Raw genomic sequence first — 24,837 nt, 5'->3', positions numbered from 1 at the left:
CGGGATGAAAAAAGAACCCACGGTGCCATCGAGTGACGGATCAATCACCGCTATTCAGCTCGACTTCAAGGCGCATTTGTTCTGCATCCTCTGCCGCCAAGGAGACACCGTGATGGTAGATCAACTGCATGTCCCACGACACATGGCAGATTGCACTGGTTTCTACGCGCACGTGTAGCGCCACAGCGTATCCATGGTAACAACAAAGGTCTGTTAAGAAGATCCATGAGACCGAGGCTTCGCCGAAATGGGAACAAGGGACCCTCACAGAACAAAGTGTGGAGGAGGTGACGGGATGTTTTGTGGATGTGTTGATCTGAAAACACCAAGTACAAACCAGGAGAACCCGCTGCCTATTTGACAACAGGTGGACGAATCTCAACGAACAGGTGTGGTCGGCAGGCGGGGTTACCCCCCACCCGACCTCTTCCGCCCCTCGTCATCATTGGCTGGAAGCGGTCACCTCTTTCGGGGCCGGTCGTGCAGCTCGCCCGGGGGAGGAGGTGGAGCGATTGTACCCTGCTGCTGGGCGGGGGGGGGGGCGCAGTACGGACTAACCGTTCGGAGATCCGCTGGGTTTTTTAATCGTCACCAATGATGGATGAGCCGAATATCCTGCGACGTCGCGGTTTACAGGTAGGCTTAAATGCACAGAGGCTTTTAATGTCAGTATTCTGATGAAACGGGAAGAAATGATGATGATGTTGAGGATGATGATGAGCCTTAGGCGACGATGCGGGGGATTCCTCCGAGAATGTCTTTGGGTGAAGCGGCTCGTTCACCATTAAAACGAGTGACATTTATTCTTTGTTATTATTGATTAACTTTGAAATATTTATGATCTGTATAGCCACCGATAATTTCCCATTTTATTCCCATCCAGAGTGATGGTACACGATTGGTGCTGTAATTAGTTGTAATTAGTCCATTGGTTCCTTGGTGAAGCTGGTTGCCTTGGAGATAGGCGCTTACAGCCCAAGGGTGCCTGTGTAATTGGCAAAAGCATACCTTCTACTGTTGCCATGTCCAAGATTGTCCAGAATGGTAATACTTAATATGTTATCTCGTACATGTTCATTCATATGGAGATATACAGTAAATCAAATGCAAAACATGTGTAATTAGTAGTGCTACTGTTGTGTTTGTTCGCAGAATTGAACGCAGCATTGTTTCCCTGTTAAATTATGCAGGAGGGATGGGTTTGTGATGAAAGACTCACCGGTGCAGACTCGGTGTCCCCATTAAGTTATTGTACAAACATTCGTCTGCATTTTAAATGTGGTGCAGCCCTGGCATTACAATGATATTGATGGTTATGGTGAAATTATTTCCCCTTGAATCCACTACGTTGTGAATAAGACACAACATAGTGTCAGACTTAAGCGCACAGGTTGATACCTTGTGATTAAAGCCAAAGCTTATAGTAGTAAAAAACAGATTTTCTCTGTGTTTGTCCCATGTTTTGACATTGTTCTGTGACGTTGACCAGTTGCCTCTCAGTATAACAGAGTGGCACCATTCCTTAACCTTCGACTGCTGATTGGCAAAAGAAGTTTTGCAGTTCCCATGAGCTCAAGCGAAAGGATTTTAATCGTTACCATTAAATGACTTATTGATCTGCTTGTCATGCAATAAACTACACGCCATACTGCAACAAATAAGGTGCACATTGCTTGAGAGAAAGAATGGAGAAGGGTTAGTATTTGGGAAGAAGTATTTTAGCCAAACAATGAATACCACTCAAGCAGCAGTGGGGATTAAATCGGCCAGCACTGTTACTGTGAAAAGAAGAAATGATCTCATTTCTAATTTTCCCATCTTTTCTTTTCTAGAAAGAACTGAGTCTTCCTCGCAGGGTAAATGTGTAAGTATTATGTTATAATACACCTCATCTTTATCTTCCTCAAACCTGCAGACCAGCAGATTCCTGTCACTTGTCGGCACGAATGCATGAATGCCGTATTTCACACCAGCCTACTTTCACTTGACTCTCCTGAGAGGGAAGAACTTTTGAAACGGACTCAGCACAGGTTATACAAGGTTATACACCTTGAGAGGGATAATCTACACATCTATATTGTGTGAATATTCACTCTATGCATGCACTCTATGCTCAATGCTAAAGATAAAAAAGAACATGCTTATTGTTAAAAAACATTGAATATCTGAAATAGTCACAGCCTAGTTAATAATGGTATCCATATAATATGTGAACTGTGCAGACAAGTTAAGCCAGCACTGCTAAGTTTTTTTTGTTCATTTTGGTTTTCTAAGCATTTCTCTTGTCAATTCAGAAGTAAAAATGTCTTAATTGATGGAACTTTTACAAAGTAGTGACAGTTCCGTAAAGGAGTGGCACGTTAGTCTCTTGCTCCCGAGGGAGCAGATCAATCTCTTCATGTCTATAACCTGTTCATGGACCTCCCCGGTCTTTAGACAAGAACGACGACATTCTGCTGTAGAATCACCATCTGTGATAATGGAACAATTATAATCACTGGAGATAATAACAGCATGTTGTCACAAATTAAATAACTCAAATATATTTGTGCTGCTTCATACCGCCAGTCATGTTGTCCAAAAACAAAGGGAAAGACCATTTTATTTAGGGCAGCATTGCTGAGTTACGTCTCAGTGATCCAGAATGAAATATTTTTTAAATAGCCGGCCTTATTTAGTACTAAGAAGTGAATAAGGTGAATGGTTTGTCTAATAAATAACTGGTTATGTAAGGACTTAGTTTGTCTGTGGGAAGCTTCAGTGACCGAATTGATGTGCTGGAACGGTGCATTAAATCCCTATAAAATGTAGCTTTAATAGCCTACAAGGATGGTATTAAGGACATAATGTAGATTATGTCCTGGTCATGAAAAAGGGGCCATGATATTTACCCATAAATTGTTATGGGGTCACGATAGTTGATCAGTCCTACACATATGTTATGGGTTGGAGAAGCCTTATAACCGCGTTACCCAGGGATCCTGTGGGGCCCGGTGAGGAAGTATGGGGCACCGAGGCCGCTTCAATTAGCCGCTTGTTTTTATACAACTGAAGTGAGAGCTGTGTCCGTATTCTCGCAGGAAGTCGAAGAAAAAAACGGCCCGGTTTTGACTCCCAGAATGGCCTCTCTGCTCTTTGCAAATGATGTGTTTCAGGTGGCTTGACCCCGAGTGGAGCCACTGCCCTCTCACATAAAATGTACATAGTTGAGGCCGTTTGAACATGTTGGTTCCCAGGAGGAGCAGCAGAACCTTGCTGGAGAGAGGTAGCCTGGACTATCTTGACTAGCCTGCTGCCACTATGACACACACAATATATGACGTGGGTTTTATCACAACTGTTTCTGATTTACAGTAAGAATCTCATGCGAATTTCAATGTTTCCCGATTTATAAAGATAAATCCTTCATGCTCGTGAAACTGAACCCCAGATGCAACGTGCTATACACGTTTTTACATTTAAATACGCCTGGAAATACACCATCTTTCAGACCTCTTCCTTTTTTTTGTTATTGTCGCCGGGTGGTTCATTTGTGATCGTTGAAGTCTACATTTCCAGCAGGACGTGAAGGCAACAGCAGCACCTCCTCCTCCCTCCGCGCGAGCGTCGACGCGGCTGCGCGTAACAGCGTCGCTGGTTGCGACTGGAAAGTTTGTACCGCTTTCTCGTTCGGCCGGAGGTACCGCTCGATAATGTCACACCGCGCGACACGGGGACTCTTTCGGAAAGCGTGCGAGTGACGGGGGGGGAGAAGCGGGCGGCTGGCAGGCGCAGGGCGGACATGGCCGACGCAGTCGCTCCCCATCACCGAGCTTCCGTGCCGCGGGTCCGGCTCGGTTCGTGCCGGAGCTAGACGGCAGTCGCGTTACTGGCCCAGCCACCGAGCGACGACAACAACTCCCCGAGACGGGATGCTCGCACCGTAACCAGAGGACAGCGAACATATCTGCACTGGATTTATCCGTCACCACCCATCCAACATGTCGGACCAGAACTATTACTGGACCGTGTTGCCGAGCTACAAAACTAGTTTTGTCACCGGGGCCATGATGAAAAGGTCAAAAAGGTAAATTAAAACATAACAGGCTTTTTTTCTTCTTCGTCTCTCCCCTACATGGATCCGTGGGCGTGTGGTACCGCGACGAAGAAGTCCCGTCCGCCGCGCCTGCGACGGAGTTGACATCGGCTGCGTTCACTGTCCGACCAACGGCAATTTGTTGAACGTTAATGTGGAGATATTTGATCCGCGGCACGTAAACGCAACCCCCACCCTCAAAGACCCCCCCCCCTCTCCCCATCTCACGGTAACATTATCCGCGTCGGGCTCGGGACCGCTGGTGGCATCGCGGTGCCTGTGAGAGCCGTGCACGTTAACTGCATGTGTCGGCTGCTACATCCGCCCTGGTTTGTGTTTCCGACCGAGAAACGTGGCCATTGTGGAGTGTCTGTGTGTGTGTGTGTGTGTGTGTGTGTGTGTGTGTGTGTGTGTGTGTGTGTGTGTTCGTGTGGAGCCAGACTGCATTGTCTGATACCGGCTGTCGCATACAGCGAGGCACAAAGTCCCGGCGCGGATCGATACGCTGATGTGATCAGCGCGTCGGCTGTAGACATCGAACGTGTCCTTGACTCCGCGAGATCGTCGTGATCGGGCCTCGCGCAGTAGAGCCGTCGTGTCGTTGACAATCGATGCTTTCATTGCGACCTAATGGTCATTTATGGATTTTTAGACCCCCCCCCCCCTTTTTTTTCACAATCTCGATGTTCTAAGTGCCTGCGTCGCTATTTGTCCCGCGTCGCTGTCGTGTAACTCATTGGACACAGCGTGACTCTGAATGGGGCTCAGTGAATAAATAAAGTCCTTCCCCATCGGCAGCCACGAGAAACACGCAGGCCCGGATGTCAGTGGCCTACATTCGGCTATTGTTGATAATGTGAGCCGTATCAGTGGCCTTGTGGCTGCCAAGTATTGATAGAGCTCTCTCGTGGTGTGATAAAATAACGTGTCGGGCCTTTTTAAGGTGTCTTGTCTGTTTATTTTCTGATAAGAAGAATATATTTCGCAGGCGCAGCATCTTTCCTCTGGTTGGTTTATTGGCTCTCCTCCCTGTCACTGCCACTTTGAGTCTCTTTGGGGTCAGAGGGGCCACATAGTGCTGCAATCCGCCTCGGCAATCGACCCAGAAACGTCAAGCTTTGTTGTTGTCTCAGATCCTCAATTATCGTAGGTCATTGCCAGAGAGGAAGAGAGACGTCATTTTTTGACGGGGAAGAGCGAACGAAGGGATTATGTTCACCTTAGCGGGGAATGTAAAAGTAAATGAAAAACAGAGCCCAGCTTTTATTCTGTGTAGGCTTTGGCCCATTTAGACTGAGCACTCAGCTTCCAAGAGGGCCTCCAGGCTCCTAATATAAACACATATACCGGAAATGGACGTATCATTTGAAAATATATGTGAGGGCATCGTAATAACACTGGCATGTGAGGGTGACTCACGCTCGCTGAAATGCCATCTAATAGTGTCCGCCAACTTTCAAACCGCTCTGCTAGTCACCACTTTTATCCAGGATGTTTTCAAAGAAAAAGGTTTCCTTATTACAGGAGCTCTGAAGAGTGACTGGTTTTTGTATTACACCAAAAAAAAAAAGCTGAGCAGTGGCTCAATAGTCAGTCAGTAGTTTGTGTGTGTGTGTGTGTGTGTGTGTGTGTGTGTGTGTGTGTGTGTATAATATATTTACACATAATATACCACTTTTGAACTAAACAGGAATTAAAGCCAACAAGCAAGGCAGAAGCCAACAAAAAAAACGTTTCATGAATCCTAAAGAACCTGTTCATGGATTTTTCTTGCGTATAGATGACTTAGTCTTGTTTCCGTGTGGGTGCATTTTGTCTGCATCTTTCTCTGCATTTCATTCTATAACAACCAGCCCAGAGAGCTCTTATAGGATCAGCTGCTCCCACTGGTACAAGACGTTTCCCATATTCTCACATGAAAATACACAGGAGACATCATCTGATGCTTGAATGTAGTACCTTAAATAGTCCATACAACTCATTATTCACATGCTGTTATGTTGATATATTTCCATTATTTTGGTGTCTCCTGTAGTCAAAAAACCTTTTATTCTCTTGAACATAAGACCAGAAAGATGTGACCTGTTTAATTGGTGTTGGCCCGTTAGGTGAATGTACTGTGTGAATACTGTGTGAATACACAGTACATTCACATCCTGCTCGATTGTGTTTGCTTATTAACCACATTAGTTTCTTATCACAAGCAACGACTCCGGTTCATAGCTGGACTGTATTATTTGACTCGACTTTTCACCCCTTTGATAAGAGACTGTTGCTCAGTGATTGTGTTTATAATTGGCTAACATAAAGCCAATGCTTATTCTCCGCTGTGTGTTTTTGCTCCTCACAGTTCCCGTAACAACAAGAGAAGGAGCCTGGCGGTGGGGACCACGTCGCCCACGCTCTCGCGGCCTCTTTCACCTCTCCCACTGGCCACAGGTACTTGTTTTATAGTTACGTGTCTGCTCCGTGCGTGGTGCTGTTTGGCACTTCCACTGGAGGCTCGCATACTTTGCACGGACATGATCACATGGAAAACAGACAGGCGGATGACGGTGGAATGGAGAGGACCAGCACATTAGCTTTCATTGAGTGCACGTGCCTTCAGCCTGGTTTTAAGTCACACGACTCGCACTGCTTTCCCTCTGGTGCGTTGATCAAGTGTCCATTGCTGTTGGCTCACAATAGCTTTCCTCATGATCATATCTCTCACGTAGCTTCCTCAAAGCTACTCATTCCATCCTCCAGGAATCTTTGCTGTGATTTAGGCAAGATTACTGCAATTGGTTTCCGGTTGATAAATGATGAAATAGATGAGTGCAAATCAGTCGTGAAATGCTCATGGAGCACATTTCAAACCGATCACACACAACAAGGGGGCAGCTCGTGGAATTATTCCAAACACACACATAGTCATACACGTTGTCTTTGCTTGTTCTTTCAAACTCTGTAACTGTTTTGTCTCATCAGCTGGCAACAGCCCCTCAGAAAGCCCCAGAAATGTTTCTGCCAGCACCTCTGCCAACTTCCAGTTCGCCCGAAGGTAAGGATGAACTCAAATGCTTTTGGATGTGAAGTTTGTCTGATTGCACTTAAGGATCGTCACATTAGCACAGAGGTATTTTCCGCGCCCGGTACAAGAACTGGAAAGTTGTTGAGACTTGCCCGTTACTGTCATTGGAAAAGACTTTTCCGGTCCGATGATTTTAAATAATTAGCTTACTCTTGCTTTCCCACAAGATTACCAACCCCGGTTTTAACATTGGAGTAGGTCTGTCATTCTTTCTGCAAAAAACTAAAACTTAACCAGAGGTTAAAGGTTTTCACTTATTTGAACCTGAGGACAATAAACAATATGCTAACACCCCCAGATCCTTGGCTACATGGGAACTGAGTTGCATGACTAATGACCAAGCCCGGTTTGTTGCCCATTTAGTTGAAATGAGGCAACGGAGAAGCAAGTCCAACCAGCAAAACGGCCCCAGGGTCACTTGCTGGACATGGCCTTTGGCATTTGTTAAGCCAATTAAGGCGGGCGAGTCGTTGCACACACTCATTACTCGGGGCGTCTCTGATTATGGGGAAAGAATCGCAAAGCTGGCCCTCTCACGCTTCCTGCAGATGTGTACAGACTAACCGGGATATAAAGGGGAAAGTAGCTGTAACTTGCACCCTCATCCGGTAGAAGAAATACACTGTGCTGCTTCTCGCTTGCTGAATGTACTTTAAATGTATAGGCAGCTTATCTGAAATAAGTGCATTTAATGTTGCAGCGCAGTACGACATATTGCACCATACGCTGCAGGATGGAGAGGGGAGGCCTGCTGATGGAATTGCCACGCACAAGCCTGCATGACTCATCTATATTTATTGAGACTTTTTAGGCTGCCAGGGTGCAGACAGATGCTGCGGCTGCACTTTTGAGAGCACCACTGGGTTCATTTGTTATTCACACAGGCCGTATAGCCCTGATGTTTGTGCAATTATTTTGTATAAACATACAAACATGGAAGAATCAGACACGTAATAGTTGCCACAAGATTGGAGGAATAAAGATGAAACCACCCCAAGGTCAAGGTGAAAGAGTTGAGCTGCAGCTCTCTCTTCACTTTTAAAGATGCTCTTTTTTTAACCTTGAGATTTGAACCGTGCCTTGCCCTTGCCTGTTGGTCATTTTACACTGCAGGCATTGCTTCTTCTATTTGAAACCGTGTTGTTAACCTCAGGTTGTATCCCCTGAGACCTGCAGGACCCTGATAAAGAAAGCGGAAAGCGGAAATAAGGCGTTCGATGACGCACTTGATAACATGCACATCGGATACGACGCAGAGGAGGAAACGCAGGCGTCTTATACACCTGACTGATCCTCAGCCGTCAGTCACACCCGCTGCAGTAAAGTCCCAGTTTTGTCGTGTCACGCCTGAATTAGCTGCACGTCCTCACGAGCAACATTTTACCATCCCTGTCAGCGCAGATCCTTTGGATCAGGGAGGGAATCTACGGCGTCCTCAGAGGGACACATTCAGTGGGAAAGTGGGAAGGGCAATGGATATAGAGCGGGTGTAGATGGGAACATTTCACACCTCATTTGGCTGTTTCATGATGTCTGCACTAGGCACTGTTTGTGTGTGTATCTTGTTTGTGTGTGTGTGCGTGTATAATGAGTCACGAGTCAACCCTCAGTGGGTCTCGATGCTGCAGTTCGAGGGGAGCCTGGCAGGTGTTGAACAACCGGCTGTCACTGGCCGTGAGCTTTGACAGACTAACTTTGTTTTAACCGACATCAATTAACCGTGTTTATTTTCTCTCTCGCTTTGTGTCTCCGCCGGCCACTCTTCCTCTTTTTCCTCCTACTCCTTCTTCATTTGGGTCTTCCTCATTTCGGCATCTGTGCAGCCAACTGGCACGCACTGAAAGGTAAGAAAACAACAATCTTGTGTTTCTTATTTCTTTTGACACAGTTTCGAGCATTGGTTGTTATCGAGTTAGACCTGCATGGTCAGTCTTGTATGAAATGATATCGGCAGGGTATCAGGCGAAGGTTTGAAGATCTGAGCGAGTCGTCCGGATGTGTAGGTTTCATGTGTACTGGCGAGCTTCCACTTAGCAGTCTGTTACTGTTTTGTGTCTGCAGGGCGGATGGGCGAAGGTGGTCCGTGGCGTCTGTTCCCTCCTCTGGATACTGCACCAATGCCCCCAGTTCATCAGTATCTGTAAGTCGCTTTGTGTTTCCCTCTCAGTGTGTGTCTTCGTTTCCCTGCAAGCGTTGGTGGCGGTGAGGTGCGTCTCTTACCGTCATCAGACGTTCTGCTCCCTTTCAAACCACGGCCATGGGCCAATTCAGCTCCTTACTTATACTCAGTGTATCAATCACGGTGTCAGCTTAAAGTGCTGACTAATGGAAGTGTAAATCCCATCAGATTGCACTCTGCGTGGGAAACAAGTCTACCTATAAGTGCTCGTTGACCTTCTCAGAGGCAGGTGGAACACAACAAACACTATGACTTAATGGTCTTGATGAGCGTTCTCTTGATTGATAAGAAATAGGCCGACTGGACGCTATACTTTAATGACTCTCTCATAGCAAGACGATGACCAACGATGATGCATCGCTGCGTCAACAGCCTTTTATCCCACTTTCCGCTACGGACAGAGAATAGGGATGAATGTTCAGATCCTTTTACCAAAGTTATCTTATCCTCCATTTATATTATGGATGGACAGTTTTCTGCATTTAATCAGTTAGACGTATCATTCAATTAAAATACATTTAATATTTCTATAAGCTGTGTGCTTTTCTGCCTGAATCCAACAATAAAGTATTTTTATTGGAATATTTCAGCATGTCTTACCTACTAAATGACTCCACATCAAAATGATGACTTCTTACATGAGTGGAGCGTTTCAAATTTCCTCACTCTGCAAATCTTTTTGGGAAAAGTGGAAACTTTGTGGAAGCTACACCCACCAGCTTTGATTTGTTGACGGTTTCTGTGTCAATTTACTTTTGAGATTTTTGCCTTCAAAGTCATCAGTGAAACTGCAGTTGGCTGTAAAAACAAAAATCCGTCCTCCGATGTCACGGCTGCAATTTTGTATGGCCGACCACATGGCATGGAGACGGTGAGGTCAGCGCTCCCCACACAATGCCCCTTTCAGGCCCGCTGTCAGTGAGGTCTTTATGCTGCTCTCACTCGCTCCTGAATGTCTCTGGTTTCCTCCTCGGAGTATCTTTCTCCTCCTCGCCTCCTGTTACTCTGTGTGCTTTTCTCTCTGTCTTCCTTTCACTTTTCCCCTCTCCGGCCCGTCTGTTTTCTACATTCAGAAGAGCCCCCGTTTGTCTTTGCTCTTCCTCCAGTGAAACACAAGGCTGCAGCCAGATGGGAGTCCTCATAAATTCCAGGCTGAGTGTCACACTTTTGGTCTTTTGGAAAGGGAAAACGAATGCATGCATGGCCAACACAACAGCCGTCGCTGCGGGCCTCAGTGGCATGTGGCAGCAGGAGGGAAAAGTTCTTCTTCAGAAGTCAAGAACATTTTTAAGACTAAAGGGATTTGTAAACTTTTACTTTACAGCTGCTTTTCTCATCATATTCTTGAACTCTTGAACTGGCGTATGAAAGCCATAAGACTGTGAGCGTTAACAGAATAATGAGTGATTCTGAGAGAGCTGCAATGTTATGTCATTAAAACAGCAGAAGAACAAGGTGATATGGATACAAATGTGCAAATACAAAAAGGGGTTTTGCTCATATTACATATTTACAATAAATTCAAGCACACTGATCTTCGTGCACTATTCTTTCCCGCTCTCTACGTCTCTAAATCCCTGATTTCTCCTTTCCCCGCAGTCCTCTTCTTCCCAGGAGCTATTGCACCAGTTGCCCTTCCAGCCCACACAAGATGATCTCCACTTCCTGTTCAAACATTTCCGCAGCACGGAGAGTGTGGCGGACGAGGAAGGAGCACAGGCCCCGCCTCCTGTCAGGCTCCGCTCTCGCAGTCTCAGGTAGCTTTCGCGATGGGGTTCAGGGGAGAGGCAGGGATGCCCCCTGGTAGTTTACCTAATGGTCTGTTTGGGTGTCAATGGCCTTTTAAGATTTTTGTTTAATCGATTAGTTATTTTGTTCTGCTGTTGTCATACTTCCAACCATATTTGTGAGTGAGGGTGTCCCCCCCCCCCCCCCAGTAAGTGCGCTGTGTACATCACTGTTAAATAAGTAGTGTGATTACCCTGTAAAGGCACCAAAGCTCTCTAGTGTACCCGCAGTAAATGTTTATGTTTACATTAATTATCTGTTGGGTTGATACTATTTTCTCACAATGCAGAGCACCACAGAAATCAAGACATGCACTTGAAATATGTCTGAGACTGTTAAACAGTACCTGCAAGCCCTCAGTTAGCATCTGTGTGGTCCCTCGTAGCAGAGCTGTAAACAGAAATGTAAACAAGCTCACTTGGTAAGAAAGCTCAAAACTCAGCACTCAATGAAGCCTAACTTCCTCTCATATATGATTAGAAATAATTAAATACTGTCTGGGAGGTTTTGAATATGGTGCAATGATTGTTTGAAGTGGTTGTAAAAAAAGCCCCTGTGCTGGTTACCCTGGATTAGCATATCTAGTGGATCATGTTGCCTCATCACACACTTAAAAAACAAGCCCTCTAAATAGCTGTTGGGGGAGTTTTGAGGTTGCTGGAGACTTTAATAATGGGCTGTGAAGGGTGTTGGCAACAATTTCATGTGATGTTTTTTTCTGTGTGTCCCTGCCCATGCCACACCTTGATTTATATATATATATATAATGTACATATACATTTGTTATGAAGTTTTTGTACAGGGGTTACAGTCAAGATATATGTCCAAAAATGTCTTTATTATTCTTTGTTCCTAATTAACAAGTCAAATCCTAGAAAATTTGTGGGCTTTTTAACTCGATGGCTTGGTCGAGAAGTTTATGTACATCCAGCAAAGCAGCATGTTTGTAATCAGTTTATCAGAGAGAAAATTCCACTAGCTTTTGGAATTTTTTAACGCTGTCAAAAGCAAACCGAAATGACTGCGCTTATTGTGGAAAAGGAGTAGCGACAAGTGTCTACGTGGCTCTGAAATAGCTCCACAGGGTGTGTTAAGTGTTTCTTATTGCTCTCAAATTGTTCCCACGGGGTTAACTGTTGCTATTGCCCTCAAATAAAACCAGTGCCGAGCAACTGCAACTGTTGCGTTACCCATAAATAGTAAAGTGCATGATATTGTTATTTGTAGTATGCAAGGCATAGAGGCACCCAGTATAGCTATTTCCAACATTTGTGATGACAGACCCTTGATTTGTAATGTGCACGGACGGTTTTAAAGGTGCCCTCTCGTAACAGAAGCCCTGTGTACACAACAGATGTGGAAATGGATACTTCAAATGAGAACCTGCCTTGAATTGCATTAGTGTAATAATTAAACCCGCTGTGTTTATATCCAAGATGGCGGTAAACACTTTTCGTCAAACATTTGCAATTTACTCAAAGAAATTTGTAGATTCGATGTAGCTTTAACAAGACACATTTTGAGCCGGACATTGTTTTTTAAATGTCAACTAGTGCTAGTAACGTTTACTTGTGTATTGTAAGCCTCTCTCCTCCATCCCCCGATCAGATCAGATCCCCTGATAACGTGTTTTGCATTATTCAAATTGAGCACCCATAAATGATGCACCAGATCTGTGCAAAACTATAATATTTAATGTGCGGTTGTATCTCTGTTCTGCTTTTCTTTCCCTTTACATGATCATCCAGCCCTGGACGAACCTGTGGAACATTTGACAATGAAATTGTCATGATGAATCATGTCTACAAAGAACGCTTTCCTAAGGTCAGTCTTTTTCCCCCCAGTTTCTTCCTTTCGTCTTTCTCTTTTTGACTTTTTCACTCACGGAAACCAGGAGATTTTATCTCACTAAAAGCTCACCTGTATGAACCCTGTCGAAAGGAGTTGTTAATACAGTTCTGCTGTCGCTGTAATAAACAAAGTCCTGCATCTTGTTCGTTTCCCAGGCGACAGCCCAGATGGAGTGTCGACTGCTCGACATCATCGCAGAGTGTTCCCCAGACACGGCCCTGCCCCTGGCTGATGGCGTGCTGGGATTCATTCAGCACCAGCTGGTGGAGCTCGCCAGAGACTGCCTGGACAAGTCCCAGCAAGGCCTGGTCACCTCCAGGTACTTTGTGGAGCTTCAGGAGAAACTGGAGAAGCTGCTGCACGAGGTAAATGTGTTTCAATTCTTTACAAGATCGCTTTCCTTCTGAGTCATGGACCATTCACGCAATTTTGTTGTTCAGCTCAGTGTTTGTTCTATGATGTCTTGTTATAAGACATCATCAAGGGATTTTGTTTTATTGGGAGCTCCAATGTCCCTCTCAGAAATCGAATACTATGCTGCAAGTTTATTGGACATATTGGTTTGAAACGTATGACTGGTTACATTCAGAGCTGTTTCCAGTTCATTGGTCAGTAATTGTGTTTTTTTTAAACCTATTTTGATCTGTGGAGTGACAATGTGTTGCAAAATGATTTCTCACATAAGCAACAATTTTACTGCAGCACATTCTGCAAAGCAGATAACAGATAGTCGGGGCGGTGCTTTCTTGTGTTCATCCAATCTCGTAGCTTAGTTTATCATACAGAACAAACACGGATAGACCACATTTTGTCTAAAATTTCCACCAAAGTTCTATTCTGTAATTATTCTTGCAGCTTCACAACAAAGTGGTTTTCCAGCTTAAAGAGAGACTTCATTTTAAGCAAGTTTTGTTGGTTTTGTAATGCTATCCTTCTCTGCACCTTTGAAAAACTATACTTTATTTAAATTATTTTTGTAAGCAGACTTGCAACAGATTTGCAGGTAAAACACAGAGCCGGTTTCCAAATGTTCGGCTGTCTAACTGAACGTGTTATTTGACCAAGGCAAGGCAGTGCTTGACTAAGATTGGGAGACAATGAGTGTTGATTAGAATGTTATTTCCTGAATCTGACAAGGCGGCAAATAGAATATACGAGCCGTTAAAATACCAGTCCCGAGTTGTTGAGTCGCCAACAGATGAGGTTAGAAGATGCTAAAAATAAAATGAGCCAAACAGCCTGTGTGGGTGGGATGCGCTGCCTCGTGACTCGTGCCAACTGTATTAAGTCAAAATGATAATCCGTTATCCTTTATCCTTTTCCGACCAGGCGTATGAGCGATCAGAGAGCGAGGAGGTGACCGTCATCACCAAGCTGGTCAAGAAGATTCTCATCATCATCTCTCGGCCGGCCAGGCTCCTGGAGTGTCTGGTAAGACTGACTGGCACACACATCAGTGCTGGCGGGTACAGGAGGGACACAATGTCAACATGACGCGTATCAGCTCGGAGAATTGAACAGAATATCTCAACGCAGATGTCATCAGAGACTCAAATGCATTGATGATATAGTGAAGTAATGGTAGTTTTGAGTTATCGGCAATATCAACATATGATGTTGATAGTTGGTGTGTAGTTAGTAATTGAAATTCTCAAGTCCTCAAGGAGAAACATGCTGGTTTCCTCTTCTAAACTATCTTCCTTAAACCACAAAACAGGAGTTTGATCCAGAGGAGTTTTACCAACGTTTGGAGGCTGCAGAGGGTCACGCCAAGGTGGGCCACGGCATCAAGACTGATATTCCCAGATACATCATCAGCCAGCTCGGCCTCAACAGGGATCCCTTAGAAGGTGCAGCATTTCTGTCACCTTCCTAACTGCCAGTTTGGCCATTTTAGGATTCTTTGTTTTGGATGAATAGTATTGCTTGTTAACTGTAATAATAATATGTTATGATGTTATAACTTGCTAGCTAGTGGCACTACTCCTCCTGCAATTTTATTGGATGCATTGCAACAGGGTGTATCATTTAAAATCAGCTGACTAGTCACTTAACAGTCCTCACTGATGTTTATTAGAGCTACAAGAAATGTGATGGGTTTGTCTGCTGCTGTTACAGAGATGGTTCACCTGGAGCAGACAAGTCCACTGCACAGAGCGGCCAGCAGAGAGTCTGATGACACGGGAGACGCAACACCTTCCCAGGTAAAAGCTTATATGGAACAGTGATGTCATGTTAAAGCCAATGGCAGCTATACGGAAGAAATGTAAAACAACACAGAGATGGTTGATTAAATTGGCAATCAAACTCTTGTTGATACAGGCGGACAAATTGTCACACTAAAGGGCAGGAATTCATTCTTTCTAGAAGTAAAGTAGTTACTAACTTCCTGTTTTTTTCTTTTTGGGACGTGTGTGATTCAGAGCCGCGCAGCCGGCACCCCTCCTCGTAGGAAACCACTGGAGAGCGACTTTGAGACTATCAAGCTCATTAGCAATGGCGCCTACGGGTGAGTAAAACAGACTTTGTTTACGTCCGGCTGACTCAGTCCCTTTGTGTGCACCACAGAGAGCTCAATGAAACCAGAAGAGAAACTAAAATGAGGACTTCTTGTTGTAGTATTTTTGTTTCTACTCTTTTCTCTGGGCAGTATAATTTCAAGTCTGAACTGATGTTCCTTGGTAAATGATGTGTATGTTTCCTCATCTTTTTTTCCGCCATATTTTCCCTCTGGAATGGCTCAATGTATCTCCCTTTGAACTGCCCTCATTCCCACATAAACTCATATCCTTGCTTGTCCTGTAATTGTCCTTTCCCCCCTCTTTTTGTCCTCCTGTCATGCAGGACTGTGTTTCTGGTGCGCCACAAGGAAACCCGTCAACGCTTTGCCATGAAGAAGATCAACCGGCAGAACCTGATTCTTAGAAACCAGATCCAGCAGGTGTTTGTTGAGCGAGACATCCTCACCTTTGCTGAAAACCCATTTGTGGTTTCTATGTTCTGCTCTTTTGAGACACGGAGGCACCTTTGCATGGTCATGGAGTATGTGGAAGGTGAGGTTTAAAATCGCCATGTTTTTGGTCCATCCATTCATCATCACTGTAAATGCAAAGAAGTCACACGTTATTCACAAATCCTAAACAAAGCGTCTATTTTTCCACGTTAAGGGGGAGATTGTGCCAATCTATTGAAGAACATTGGTCCTCTGCCTGTGGACATGGCTCGGATGTATTTTGCAGAGACCGTCCTGGCTTTGGAGTATCTCCACAACTACGGCATCGTGCACAGAGACCTGAAACCTGACAAGTGAGTCCTCCTTTCACACATTTCCTTTTTTCTCCTCTGCTTTGAGGCAGCACACAGCACTTTAAGCTTTCGCTATTTTTAGACCTCCTTATTTTCGTTATTCTCTTTTTGCACCATGTCTGAGATCTACTGTATGTTTTGAAATTAGCGTTTGCTGAAATATTTATGTTTCCATCATTTTGCAGTTTGTTAATAACCTCCTTGGGACACATTAAGCTGACAGACTTTGGGCTGTCAAAGATTGGTCTAATGAACATGACCACCAACTTGTATGAAGGACATATTGAAAAGGATACTAGAGAGTTCCTCGACAAACAGGTCCGTCCCTCCTCGTCTTCTTATCGTGTTCGTTGTGTTTATAATCTTAACTGACACAAATCTTCCTTCTCTTGTCTGTGGTGTGGTCAGGTGTGTGGCACTCCAGAGTACATTGCTCCAGAGGTGATCCTGAGGCAGGGCTACGGGAAGCCAGTAGACTGGTGGGCTATGGGCATCATCCTCTATGAGTTCTTAGTGGGCTGCGTGCCTTTCTTTGGAGACACACCAGAAAAGCTTTTTGGTCAGGTGGTCAATGGTAAGTGCATTGCTCCCGAGTCACCACATGCAACATTTCCACATATAAATCTTTCATAATACAGGTTTAATTATTTTGTTTATCTTGGACTATGTGTTTCTTCATTTTAATCTTCATCGTACAGATGACATCATCTGGCCTGAGGGGGAAGACGCTCTGCCAGCTGATGCCCAGGACCTTATCACCAGATTGTTGAGACAGAGCCCTCTGGAGCGCCTGGGAACAGGTTGGTAGCAGAGTGACTGATGTTGAATGAGTTGAAAAGGCCCTATAGAGGCCGGCCCGCAGGGTCCCGTGTGCACAGCAATGTTACCTTTACATGGCCAAGAAGAGGATTTCTTCTCACCAGGAGAGAGATAGTCCGCGCAAGAGTGACTGTGGAGACATATCATGTTATGGAATTAAAGTTGCCCTTTCACCTTAAAATAATTGCATTTGAGCCTTTATTGTGGCAGCATTTGATCTAATTTAGTATCAACTACACGGCTTTATGCTTATGTAAAAGACGTGGTAATGGGAGTGGATATCTGGAGTGAGGCAGAGCCGTGGTAAACAAAGCTATTATTACATGTGGAAGCTCAGGGAACTATTCACTCGGGTGTCAAAGAAAGATGTTACGGTACCAAGGGAGCGTGGCGCAATTGGCTGAGGAGGCGCTGTGAGCCAGACCCAAGCTAGTCAGATATGAAAGCCACACCTTTTTGTCTGGTTTATGTATTTATTTATTTGTTCCAGGTGGAACCACTGAGGTGAAGATGCACCTATTCTTCTTTGGTTTGGACTGGAACGGCCTCTTGAGACAGAAAGCTGAATTTATACCTCAACTAGAGACGGAGGATGACACCAGCTACTTTGACAGTAAGTGGAGCCGGTAGATTTGTGGACAAGAACACACCTTGCGTCATCTAGTTTGGACTTAGCTAACTGCAATGCAAACATGGGTCTCCATTAGGGGTCGATTTCTCTCGATTCTCTCTAGAACGATTCGGTCTCGATTCAGAAAAGTTACAAAAAAAGTCTGTCTTGTGCGTTTAGAATCGATAATCGGTTTAGAATCAATAAGCGGTTTAGAATTGAATCGTTGACCTCTGAATCGGAATCGAATCGTGGGGTGCCAAGAGATTCCCACCCCTAGTCTCCATCTGCGTGTACAATGACAAACCTGGACACAACTTTTGTTAGAAAAACAGCAGAACCAGGGGACTTCATTTAACACAACAGTCACAATAGTGTGGATGAACACAGTGTCATCTGATGATTGTGTTCCCTATAGCCCGATCAGAGCGCTTCTGTCACCTGGACTCAGATGACGACGATGAAACCAACGATGATGAGTCGTCTCTGGAGCTCCGACAGTTCTCCTCCGTGGCCCACCGCTTCAGCAAGGTACTTATTTGTCTTTGGCATTATATGTAGGTATTTTATTAAAATAAATGTTACCGGTTACCCTTTTCTTGATTAAACATCTACATTTGCTTTTTAAACTCTAGGTGTACAGCAGCACGGAGCACCTGTCCACCTCCACGCCGTCCAACCAGAGCCTGTCGTCATCAGAGCGAAGCGTCAGCGAGGAGAAGGAGGATCGATGGGACGGAAGGGGAGTCCTCTCCCCTGGCGATGGACACAAACACTTGGCCAGTGGAGACAAGAGGACAGATGGACACAGGGGAAGGTGGGAGCATGAAACGTGAGAAAGTGATGTCCTTATTATGGGAAGAAAAGAATCATAGCCCTCAGTGTCGTGAAATTCTCTCTTGTTTAATATGAAGCACTTTATACTCAGCATGCAAATATTATATAGAATGACGGCGTATATGATTGGTCATTCCAAATGGTCAACACTTCTCCAAGGTTTGATACTTTCTATTTGCAGATGGATTGTGTGTTTATAAATACGTTTTCTCACACTCGACTGCCTCCATCTGACATGCTATCCGTTCTGTCCACACTAGAAAAGGACTTTCTGACATAATGTATGGTGATTATTAGATGATGCCTCCTCAAAATGAATATAACCAATGACTACAGAGCTCATTCACCTGCTCTTAAAGAAAGGCAATGCAGAGTAAAACCAATAGCATTTGTGGATTCATAGATCAGTTCAATAGTTTTTTAACAGGGGAAGAAATCTTACTCATAGTTCTTAATACGTATATACAGGATTTACTAAAATCCTGCATGTTGACTGTGTTTTCCTGGCAGTCTGCGTCCTCGTGCGTCGTCGAGCTCCTCCCAGTCAGAGCGCAGTGCGAGCCCACTGGTGATGAACAGCACCCAGAGCCTCGACATCATGCCTCGCTTCGCCATCTCTGCCGAGGAGGAAGGTGAGACTCCCACACGCAGATCACTGTACATTACCTTCACCTGTCCTGTAGCAGTTATAACTCACACTCCGGATACCTCCGCATTCTAGACGGGATGGTCTCCAACTTCCGGCGCATTCGGCTCCGAAGCAACAGCACAGGCACCAGGCCTTCCTTCCGACGAGGGGCGTCGCGGCGCATCGCCCACCAGCTGGAGACTCCCGAGAAGCCCAGGTCCTCAGCTGGAAAAGTGCCCAAGTCTGCCTCTGTCTCTGGCCTCTCCCTCATCATCACCCCAGGTAGAAGCCTACTTATGCGTTTATAGTGCCCTCTACAGCAGCTGCTGGTTAATATATCCACTTTACACACAAACCATAAGTAATAATACTGGGGCCAAAATAATAATGTCAATTTAGTAATTATGATGTTATCCCATCCTAGCACCGAGTATAATAACCTTTTAGCATTAATATCATGATAGTTTGATGGAAGAATGCCAAGCAATGCGTTAAACATACAATCCGTAAAGTCTCACCCGTTGACCTTCATCTAATCCTCTCCTCCCTCTCCAGATGACTCTGCAGGTCCTCCTACGAGCCCCAAATCGTCCTTGTCCCTGTCGTCCAATCCCTCGTCCAGAGATTCGTCCCCCAGCAGGGACCTGTCCGTTAGTGTCAGCTGCCTCAGACCTCCTGTGGTCATCCACAGCTCGGGGAAGAGATTCGGCTTTGCGTTGCGGGCTATCAGAGTGTACATGGGAGATAGTGACGTCTACACGGTTCACCACATGGTCTGGGTACGTGTCTCATCTCAGGTGTAGCTGGTGCTGGTTGTGTTTTCAATTAATTTAGCGTGTGATTATGAAACAATTTAGTTCTAAAAATAACATATTAAACAACTTTTGGGGTCTTGAGATTTTCTTATAGATGGACCCTAAAGATCAAGACCATAGAGAGTAATTGTGCCAAATTAACTCTGTGTTGATGCTGTGCATAAATGTGATGGTATCCATGAAACATTGATTGTAGTAATTGCACGGGTGTCAGTAATTTCAACTGCCAATCAGGTTGCGTGGTCTGCTGCTTTAATATGAGGTTGTGCGCGTGCGTTTGTGTCCACAGTGTGTTGAGGACGACAGTCCAGCACTCGAAGCAGGATTGAGAGCTGGTGACCTCATCACTCACGTCAACGGGGAGTCGGTCCAGGGACTCGTCCACACCGAGGTGGTGGAGCTCCTGCTCAAGGTATCTTTCAATTGAATGATTTCTCTACATATATATTGAATACGTTCATGATTACAATGTGATAAAAAGTGATAAAAATGAATGTAGTTCTAAATCTTTCTCAAGCACTTGTGATAACACGTCATTTTGTGGCTCAACTCTTAAGCGAGAATGCCTTAGAGAAAAGTATATATGTTGATGGTCTGTTTTCAACAGAGTGGGAACAAGGTGACCCTGCAGACTACTGCACTGGAGAACACTTCTATCAAGGTGGGCCCTGCCAGAAAAGCCAGCTACAAGGCCAAAATGGCCCGACGCAGCAAGAAGAGCAAAAGAAAGGACGGACAGGACAGGTACACGAGGGGAGGATGAAGTCATACATAGCAGCAGCAGCAGCTGCAATACTATAAGACACTGGTCTAAAGTTTAGCGTTCATTTCAAAAAGGCAACTTAGAAGTTAATTACCAACGGCTTCAGTTAACTGTCATAAAATCCCAGTTTCCCTTTCTCTCTTACATCTTTGCAGTCTGCGAGACTGCGGTGGACAAACTTTTTGGAGCTTGACTTTAAATGATTGTGCGTCCAGGGTTTAAATCCGTCCCTCCTCTTTCCACCCTTTCCTACGTCTACACGTTGGTGCATAAAAAAAAGCAGACTAAAAAAGAATCATAATAAACAAAACCGATGACTCGAAAAGACCAATTCACCGAGCTTCCATAGTTCCTGTAATATGAGATGCAGTTGATGGATGCTTCGGAAGGTTGTCTTTCTTTTTGCCTGGCTGTTTAAGCTTTTGTTCCTTATTTTGACTCTTTGTACTTAAGTAAGCATGCAGAACAATATTGTAGACAAAACACACTTGACACCTCTGTCCTCCTCCCGCAGCCGACGTCGTAGCATCTTGAAGAAGCTGTCTAAGCACACTCCTCCTCCACCCATGCAGAGTAGTCGTAGCTTCTCGTCGGGTTTCCACCAGTCATCTAGCGACAGCCTCTCCGGCTCTCCCACGCAGTCTCTCTCTCCTGGGCCTTCTACGCCTTGTCGCTCTCCTGCTCCTGATCACTCTGGAGGTGAGTTGCATCCCCAAAAGGGAGCAGTCGATCTCATTGGGTCTTGTTTGGAAAAATCTCTACTAATGCAAAACTTTTTTTTTTCTTCTTTTTGGCAGATTCAAGTTCCTCTCCTTGCTCCAGCTCCCCTAACTCGCCTGTCCCACAGGCCCGTCCCAGTTCCTTACACGTGTTGGGTCGCTACAACAAAGCCGGTCGCTGCAAGTCCACCAGCAGTATCCCTCCCTCACCGCTGGCCTGCATCCCCCCTCCTCAGCCCGTCTCTCCGCAGTGCTCTCCCTCCTGCCTCCCCAGTCACCCCAAGTCCCTGCAGGGTTTCCATGGCAAGACTTTGTCCCCCCCCACCATCACCCGCCATTCTGTGCGTCCCCGCAGTGCAGAACCGCCACGGTCGCCGCTCCTCAAGAGGGTCCAGTCTGCAGAGAAGCTGACAGGCGACAAGACGACGGGGGGTTACCATGTAGATAGGAAGGCCTACAGCACCCGTCGCCATACCATGGAGGTTCCTCTGTCTGAAGGGGAAGGGCTGGAGGACATGGAGGGCTACACCGCCACCGGGTTCGTCTGTGTCGGCGAGCACGGCCGTCAGGGTCTCTACATAGGAGGGCAGAGGGGCCACCAGGACACGGCCAGTGGGGGCAGCGAGCATTACCGCTCTAGCACCTCGCCACAGCACCGCGGCGGCAGCCACCACTCCGAAGAGGTGGTGGTGATGAGGAAGCTGGCGCTGTCGGAGCGAAGGGACTCCTTCAAGAAACAGGAGGCCGTGCAGGAAGTGAGCTTCGATGATCTGGAGGAGAGAGAGACGACGCCGAGCCCAACGCTTCCCGTCACGCAGCAGAAAGCATTCAAGGCATCCTGGATGAACTCGGCCCAGTCAGAGTCTGCCGTGAGGCCGGAAAGAAGTGGATCGCAGGGTTCAAAAACTCCTCAGAAAGCCAAGTCGAAGGACAAAGAAGGGTTTTAGTTGTGTCACTTCGAGCCTCAGTGAGGAGGGAGAAGTGAAGTCTTTGACCTGCTACTGTAATTTCATTTGAAGGCCTTGCATGTGTGTCCAGAAAGCTGTGACCAAGTCCCAAATCATCACAGGCAACTGCTTGAAGACAGAAGAACAAAATAACATTGATGTACAGTGTCTCAGTAATATATGCATCCTGCAACACTGTTAACAACAGAATGACTGCCAAACCATGTTTACTTCCTAGTTGCTTGTTTCTTCTCTTGGTTCTCAAATCACTGTGGCACCTGTGACCGATGCATTTTATTTATGACTTTTTATGTTCATCCTGTTTTTCTGGCTGCTGAAAATGCCTCAGATGCTTCAGCTGCTCTTAGTTCAGGAAACGCACAAAAGAACAGGCGCACAGAAATATGTCAATGTGGTTTTACAGCAGTTGCAGAAAAGGGCAGGTAACGGCAGTCAATATCGTACCATTTCCTCTTCTTTTGTAATACCTCAATACCTGCCAAGAACTGGGTGTTGTTTCATGTTCAGATTGGGTCTTTGGAACCTGCAACATATAGTGTATATTAAGGAATTTCAGACGATCCTCTGCGTGCTGCCTCTCTGTCACGCTGATCATTTCACGGACCATTTCAACCAGTCGATTCCAAACTTTGGCCTTGCATTAACATCTTTTGACGGACAACAATATAAACTTCCTTATTACTTGGAAGTCTAGCTGTGGTGCCAAAGCATGGTTTAGCCATAGGAATCCATTTGAAAAGAGGTACTGTAGTTGTATATAAGAAGCTTCATGCATGCATGGGCTCTTCTTTCACTTCCTGTCTGTCCTTTAAAAACCATGTGTCACTCCTCCAGCAGTGGTGTAAGTCATTACCTGATCCACATACAGGTGTGTAGATCAAGCTCTGTGACTACATGGATCCGGGCTGTTGTCGCTGTCCTGTAAAACCTTGTTGAATCGAGCCTCCGTCCAGCTCCCTCACGTAGTCTAGCTCAAGTGTGTTGCACAAGTTGTTGTAGCCGTATAACAGTTTTAGAGCACATTCATATTTTAGGACGACTTACTCCTGCGTAGGATTCAACAAACTTGTTCCCTTGGCTGTTTTCTGTTAATGCGTGTTATGAATGAATGTTTACCTTATCGGGGGAACCTGAGTGTGACATTTTCATGGTATTTGTTAAATTATTAGCCCCAAAAAAAGAACATAATTCAACCTGAAGGTCCTGAGTGGGTGAAGGAATGAGTAGAGGTGATATCTTTTTGTATATTTTGATATGGAAACAGTCTTGTTGCAGTTCTGATAACCTATGCTGTTGATGTATGTTGTATAAACAATGGTGGACCTTATAACAGCTGTAGATGGTGTTTGAAAGTGACCTTGTAAGGGCGTATGGACTACATTGTGTGACGTGACAGGGTCTTAATCTCATGTTGCAATCAGCCTCAAAGGATTGTGCATGCTTCACATCCCAGAAGAATATTGCCAAAATGGTATAACACATTTTATTTCTTTTGTTTTTAATGACTGGAAATTATAAATCCAAAGGGCCTTGAATTCTTAAACGTGATGCTAAGTAACTGATTTGAGTTTTTACAGTAGTATTTAGTTAAGATATGGGATTGTGTTTTCAGCTATGTATTCTTTATTTTATACGTTTGCGGCCATTCTTAATCTCTTCCTTATTGTTTTCATTCAGGAACACTTTGCATTAGTAACCAAAAATGCTTCCGGTCTTGTTTCAGATTGATTATTTACAAAGAAGCGTTTTTTTAAATTCAATGATGACAGACATGTATATTGTTGCCTAATGGAGGGAACCAGTAATGTGGAAATTCATAACAGATGTTTAGCACATACTAAGCCTTGAAATGTGGTCAGATATTGTGAGGTTCAAATTAGAAGTTAGAAGTTTGTTCGTCTGCTCGGGGGAAACTAAACATTTTTGTGTGTATGGGATTTATCCCTGAATTTTTAATGCAATATACAATATACATATACATATGTATTTTTTTTATGATTTCAGTTTTTTTTATTTTGTACCCCAACCAAAACAGTGATAGTGTCTCTTAAGTTGAATCATCATTTTATACTTTTTTACTATTTTTTGGGGGTCTCAGCAGCAACAATCCGTGCCAGCGGTGAGAACAACTCATCTCTGTTTGTGTCACCATGTGTGGGATGAACGCCATGTCTTCACAGCGACCATTCTCCATCTTGTTTCTAACGTCTTCCACACTTGCTTTAGTGTTTTCAAAAAGATATTGTTCTCCTTTCGACCCCTTGAAATTTCTACCACGTGGGTATCTGATGCGGACTGGTGTGATATTGTTTTTTTTATTGTCTTAACAGTGCTTGAAATAAATGCATTACAAAGAGACTACAAAGTCCAGGACTACAAAGAGTTGTGTCATTTGTCCCTCACACA

The 24,837-nt window shown here is 44.9% G+C and overlaps 1 protein-coding gene across 7 annotated transcripts; it reads left to right on the top strand.

Annotated features, from left to right (window-relative positions):
* Window positions 1-94: 94 nt before the first annotated feature.
* On the top strand, window positions 95-24,811 carry mast3a (microtubule associated serine/threonine kinase 3a). 7 transcript variants are annotated; one of them, XM_078099065.1, is made up of 28 exons: window positions 95-636; window positions 1,833-1,864; window positions 6,426-6,514; window positions 7,046-7,118; window positions 8,972-8,992; window positions 9,210-9,288; window positions 10,927-11,084; window positions 12,864-12,939; window positions 13,122-13,331; window positions 14,296-14,397; window positions 14,684-14,816; window positions 15,085-15,170; window positions 15,390-15,475; window positions 15,811-16,019; window positions 16,134-16,272; window positions 16,458-16,590; window positions 16,681-16,846; window positions 16,971-17,072; window positions 17,582-17,704; window positions 18,120-18,232; window positions 18,337-18,518; window positions 19,049-19,170; window positions 19,260-19,448; window positions 19,722-19,945; window positions 20,271-20,393; window positions 20,589-20,725; window positions 21,259-21,443; window positions 21,542-24,811. In XM_078099065.1, the coding sequence occupies exons 1-28, from the start codon at window positions 595-597 to the stop codon at window positions 22,408-22,410; spliced, it is 4,203 nt and encodes a 1,400-aa protein (XP_077955191.1). In that variant the 5' UTR covers window positions 95-594; the 3' UTR covers window positions 22,411-24,811. The 7 variants fall into 7 exon arrangements, with proteins under 7 accessions (XP_077955191.1, XP_040027484.2, XP_077955192.1 ...); XM_040171550.2 differs by having other exon boundaries at window positions 18,337-18,533; XM_078099066.1 differs by lacking the exon at window positions 8,972-8,992 and having other exon boundaries at window positions 234-636; window positions 18,337-18,533.
* Window positions 24,812-24,837: the final 26 nt, after the last annotated feature.

The sequence above is a fragment of the Gasterosteus aculeatus genome, chromosome 3 (assembly GCF_964276395.1).
Source record: "Gasterosteus aculeatus chromosome 3, fGasAcu3.hap1.1, whole genome shotgun sequence".
Lineage (NCBI taxonomy): Eukaryota > Metazoa > Chordata > Actinopteri > Perciformes > Gasterosteidae > Gasterosteus > Gasterosteus aculeatus.
This window is presented reverse-complemented; position numbering and strand designations above follow the sequence as displayed.